Source organism: Myotis davidii, unplaced genomic scaffold (assembly GCF_000327345.1).
Source record: "Myotis davidii unplaced genomic scaffold, ASM32734v1 scaffold13, whole genome shotgun sequence".
NCBI classification, from domain to species: Eukaryota; Metazoa; Chordata; class Mammalia; order Chiroptera; family Vespertilionidae; genus Myotis; species Myotis davidii.
Window position 1 is genome coordinate 515,782 of NW_006286243.1, and position 4,926 is coordinate 520,707.

Consider the following 4,926-nt stretch of genomic DNA (forward strand, 5'->3'; position numbering starts at 1 on the left):
GGCATGGAGGATAGGGTCGCACTCTAAAACACCTCCACAGATCTGAACAAAGATCCTTCACACCCCAAACCAGTGACTCCCCATGCCCCCCAGCATGAGAGGCTCTTTTAAGCCCTTCTCTGTGTATGTTTGCATGTTTAAATTTGTCTGTCTTTCTCCGTGGGTATTTCTGTGCCTCTGTCCACTCCCCCTGTTCTGTTTTGTCCTCTGTAAGCCACTCCACCCCCCAGCCACTGGCCATACCCTTTGCCACCACAGCACACTGCACACAGCGGTTTCCATGGTAACACTTCAGACTTTAATACATTTTACTAGGGGTGATAGAAGGTGAGTAGGGCATCTGGTTACTTGGATGGGAGACAGCAAGGGCCCCAGGACCCCAGATCCAGTGCCCATCTCCCTAGAGTCTGGAGGCAGCTGCCTTAGGCTCAGGGCCAGAAGGAGGCGTTACCTACCCAGGCCCCCTCCTCTGAGTCCAACAGGCCCACTTGGGCTCACAGGGTCAGCTGGGGGAAGATGGGGTTACCTGGACCCCAGGAGCCTCCCCAAGCTCTTGTGCTCTCCTCACCTCCTGTCAGGGAGCAGCGTCTCCCCGCACTCAGCCCCAAGGGAAGTCCAATGGCTCTATTATCAGGGGACCCAAGGGAGAGTCGGCGGGGTGAGAGGCCCAGTGGCCTAGGCCAGGGAGGAGAGGCAGTTGGAGAAGGCAGAGGTGTCTCGTCAATGAAGGTGGTGATCTCCTCCCGGAAGAAGCCAGGCCCCTGTGGGTGTCCCCCGCCTGACCCCAGAATGCCACCCTCCAGGAATTGTCGAAGGCTGGCTAGCCCGCCACCTTCAGCCTCCTCCTCCTCCTCATCCCCTAGCCTTTGTCTGTGTCCCAGGTACGCAGGAGGGCCTCCCAGAGCCTGGCTGTGCGCTGGGAGTATCCGGATGTCGTCAGAGGATGACCACTTGTGCAGGAAGGACCCTGGTGCCCGAGGAGTAGAGAAGATATTGGTCTCGTCGTGGGACAGACGGCGGGACAGAGGGACCTGGAGAGAGGAGCAAGTAGACCCAGAGGTACTGAAGGGGCCAAAGTGGGGACTCTGCAAGATGGCTCTACCCGCCCCCCCCCTCGCCCCCTTAAACTGAAAACATCCTCTGATGGGCAAACCTGGTTCTGAGAGGTCTGAAGGGGAGCTTCTCTTGCCATACCTTTCTTTCCCCTACTCTTTATGTGCCCTGCAGACCAGGGCTAGGGAATGGGGGGTTGGGGGTGAATAACAGACTGGAGAAAAGTAATTAGGGGATACCCAGAATAGGAGGTATATTCCCTAGTGAAGTCCCATACCTGTAAGTAGTGGACCCTCTCAAGAGGGGGAAAGAGCATGTGCCTCCCAGGCAGCAACTTCACCTGGGTGGGGTCCCCTGGTCCTGTGGCCCCATTAGCATCAAATCGAACTTTGCACACTCGGCCATCTGCGTAGTCATCACAGCCCCCATCTAGGAAAGAAAAGGGGCAGAGTGGTTACGGGAGAGGAATGCCCACCACTCCCCACCCCTCCCCCTTTAAAATCTCCCACCCCCCTTTGTAAGTTCCCGGAGAATCTTTCTGTTCCCACTACTCTGTAAGCGCCAAGAGGAAAGTGACATTGGGTTGTTGCTGAATGGTTCAGGCTGGTTCAATGCTGAATCCCTCCCTAGTGCGTCAAACATATACACGTGCTTATTGAAACAAGCGTACCCCCACCCCAAAAGCTGTCCCTATAGCTGGGGTCCCTTTTAGGAAGCTCAGCCTCCCTTTAGTTCCACACCCTTCCTTTACGGTGGTTAGGGCTCTGGACTGTTTCTCGGACACTCTGCCCCGCGGAGGCACAGCTGGACAGTGTGGACTTCCACAGGGGAACCGGCGCCCCTTGGAGGGAGCTCTTAGTGCAAACGAAGCGGTGGCTGTGGTCATGGCGTACGACTGGGGAAAGGGGAGCGTGGAGTCAGCCCAGGGGCAGCGCAGATTCCGTCCAGCAGGGGGCACTCCAGGCAGCCCGTCCCCGCACCGAGACGAACTGGTAGAAAGGGGCAGAAAAGGGAGCCGACGCCCAAGAAAAAAGCCCTGTCCCTCTTCTGACCGTCTTCGCCATCCTCCTCGGACATGATAGCCACGCACTGCTCCCACACCGTGCGCACGTCCGCGCGGTAGCGCTCGCAGGACCAGATGAAGGAGGGCAGCAGCAGCGTCTGTGCCATGGAGCACCACAGCACGGCCAGCACCATCCACGGGGGCGCCGAGTCCGACTTCAGCGAGAAGAAGCTCACCACCTGGTGGGAGGATGGGGAATGGCGCCGCGTCAGGGCCCAAAGCCCAGGGGGCCCACTTCACCCCAGATCCGGTATCCTAGTGCAGCTGGTGGGAAAGAAGTCAGGAAGGGATGGCTGGGGTCACACCGGATCGGGACAGGAGCCAAGCTGGAGGTGGAGACCATGAATAGAGGGGAGGGGATTGACTCGGAGGAAAGGCAGGGAGAGTTCCAGAGCAAAGCCCTGGGTCCAGAGGGAGAGGAGCAGAGGTGGTACAGGAAGCCCGAAGGCAGAGAAACATTCAGGAGTAGGGACCAGATGGGATGTAGGAGTAGGGGCCAGCTGGGGATGCAAAAAGTTGGGGTGGTGGGGTGAGCTCTCTGGGGTTTCCACCCAGAAGTACTCAGAGACCTTGTGATATCCAGAGGGAATCAGGGAATGGAAAATGGAGCTCAGCTGCTGGATAATAGGTCTGGGGGGCTGAATAGTGGGGCCTCAGGACAGATGATGGAGCAGGAGGAGAGGTAGTGGGGCTGAAGGATGAATGGATGATGGCGTTCAGCGGTGGGAACTGGAAAACATGATGGAGCTGTGGGTAATGGGAACTGGAAGTTGGATGATAGAGATGGGTGATGGAGTGGGGATGGATAGAGGAGAGGAAGATGGATGATGGAGTTGGAGGTCAGGTGATCGTGCTGGGGCTGGTTTGGGGAGAACAGGAGGGGGGGACCCCAATCTCACCAGGATGGGCACCCCTGTGAGTGAGTCATAGAGAAAGACGATGGCGCTGACCAAGTTGGTGACCTGCAGGGATGTCTTGGCCGATTCGGAGCCATCCAGCGAGGACCGCCGCTTCCCTTGGGCATCTTCCACCACAATGGCTGGCACCTCAAAGGCTGGCCGTGTACCCAAGCCCCCGGGCCCACTCCCCTTGGCCCCACCAACAACCCCTGCTCTCCGGGCCTGCCTTGCCCTCCGGGGCCTGGCCCACAGCGTCTGGTAGAAGGTAATGGCCACACAGACCAACCCCATGACAATGCCCCCAAGTAGCAAGAGGCTGAAGCAGACGCCAAAGCCGAGGCCAATCTTGGAGACTATGAACTGGCAGCCTCGGGCGTAGTAGCGCTCACCGTTGTTGTGCCAGCCAATGGAGGGCAGTGTGGAGAGGATGAAGCTGACCATCCAGATGCCCATGACAGCATGCAGCGCCTGCTTCTTGGCATTGCTGAGGCGGTAGTTGACAGGCCAGCGCACCATCCACATGCGATGGTAGGAGAGTGAGGCAACTGTGAAGCAGGTGGCCAGGGCCAGTGTGTAGTAGGTGGACACAAAGACCTTGCAGATGCTCTCATTCCAGTCATAGTCAGAGGAAGCCTGGCGCCGGAGCTGCACCACAGCGAAGGTGGTGAGGGGCACGGCCGCCATGAGTATGTGTGTGCCCGCCAGGAAGCAGAGCAGCAACTCCAGTGGCTTGTGCTTCTGCTGCTTGGCAGAGATGCTGAGGATTATCCAGGCGTTGGCCAGCAGGGCCAGGAGCCCACAGGCCAGCCAGGACAGCGCGTTTGAGCGCAGGGAGGCTTCTTCTGCCCCGGCCCCGGCCCGAGCCATCCTGTTCTCAGCCCCCCACCCCCTTTGAACTCCTGGGGGTGGGGGCGAGGTCTCACCCAGGAGCCCCACTCACACACACCGCCATGATGCCCACAGTCCTTGCCCTGTAGTGAGGCAGGCAGCCCCTCGGCCCACCCTAATGCTCAGCATTGCATAACTGACCCAGCTAAGGTCAGGCGTGGAGGGCAGGGGAAGAGACTGGGGCTCAGCAGAGGTGGTCCTCAACCTCCATACTGAGTGGGACCCTCCCTGTAGTTGACCCGGGAGGCAAGCTGGCTGCTTTGCCAACTATGCGGTTGGCTGGGGAGCTCTGGCCCCCATGCCCAGACTTGCAGATCTCTTCTTCCTCTGGTTCTTGACCAGTCGGGGATCTTCTGGATGCCCCAAGGGGTGTGGGGGTGAGACTCAGCCACCTGCACAAACTGCAAGGGAGAGATGAGATGTGGAAGGGGGGAGGACGAAGATAAGGCCTAGGCTGGACCCCACTGGCTTCTTGTGCTCCCCTTCTCATGCAGCCATAGAAATGCCTGATTGCCAGGGGTCACTCTCCTGTCTTAAAAGAGGTGAAACCACCCCACACAGAGAAGAGCCCTGTGTCCAGACCTCCAGAAAAGAAGGTGCTCGGACCTCCTGTCTCCCACCCCTTTTCAGCCCCTTTCCTCCCTCTGGCACTCTCTGGTTCCCTCTTCTCATACCCCCTGCTCAGTACCACTCAACCACTATCTTCACGCCCAGAGTCTCCCTTCAGAGCTGCTGATGGCAGGTGCATGACTTGTTTCTTCCTGAGGGTTCACGGTAAGCTGGGATATGGTATTACAGCCCCCCACTCCCAACCTTCCAAGCTCCCGGGCCCATGGTCTTGGTGCTCAGCCCCATTTCTCCACGTCTGCATGATCACCTTCCTGCTCACCAGGAGTCTGGGAAGATGGGAGAAAAGAGGCTGGGACCAAGGGGGGCCTAGGGAACCTGAAGGCGGGGAAACCGCTGACATCAGAAGCATCCAGAAATGGAAAGAGGGGGAACCAGGGGGAAGGAGGAGAGTTT

General features: G+C 58.6%; 1 protein-coding gene across 1 annotated transcript; it reads right to left on the minus strand.

Annotated features, from left to right (window-relative positions):
- Positions 1 to 275: 275 nt before the first annotated feature.
- Positions 276 to 4,920, minus strand: GPR162 (G protein-coupled receptor 162). Its single transcript, XM_006757566.2, has 4 exons — positions 3,016 to 4,920; positions 2,106 to 2,295; positions 1,331 to 1,482; positions 276 to 1,031 (listed from the first exon to the last, which is right to left on the minus strand). Exons 1-4 carry the CDS (start codon positions 3,880 to 3,882, stop codon positions 495 to 497), a joined length of 1,746 nt encoding a protein of 581 aa, XP_006757629.1. The 5' UTR covers positions 3,883 to 4,920; the 3' UTR covers positions 276 to 494.
- Positions 4,921 to 4,926: the final 6 nt, after the last annotated feature.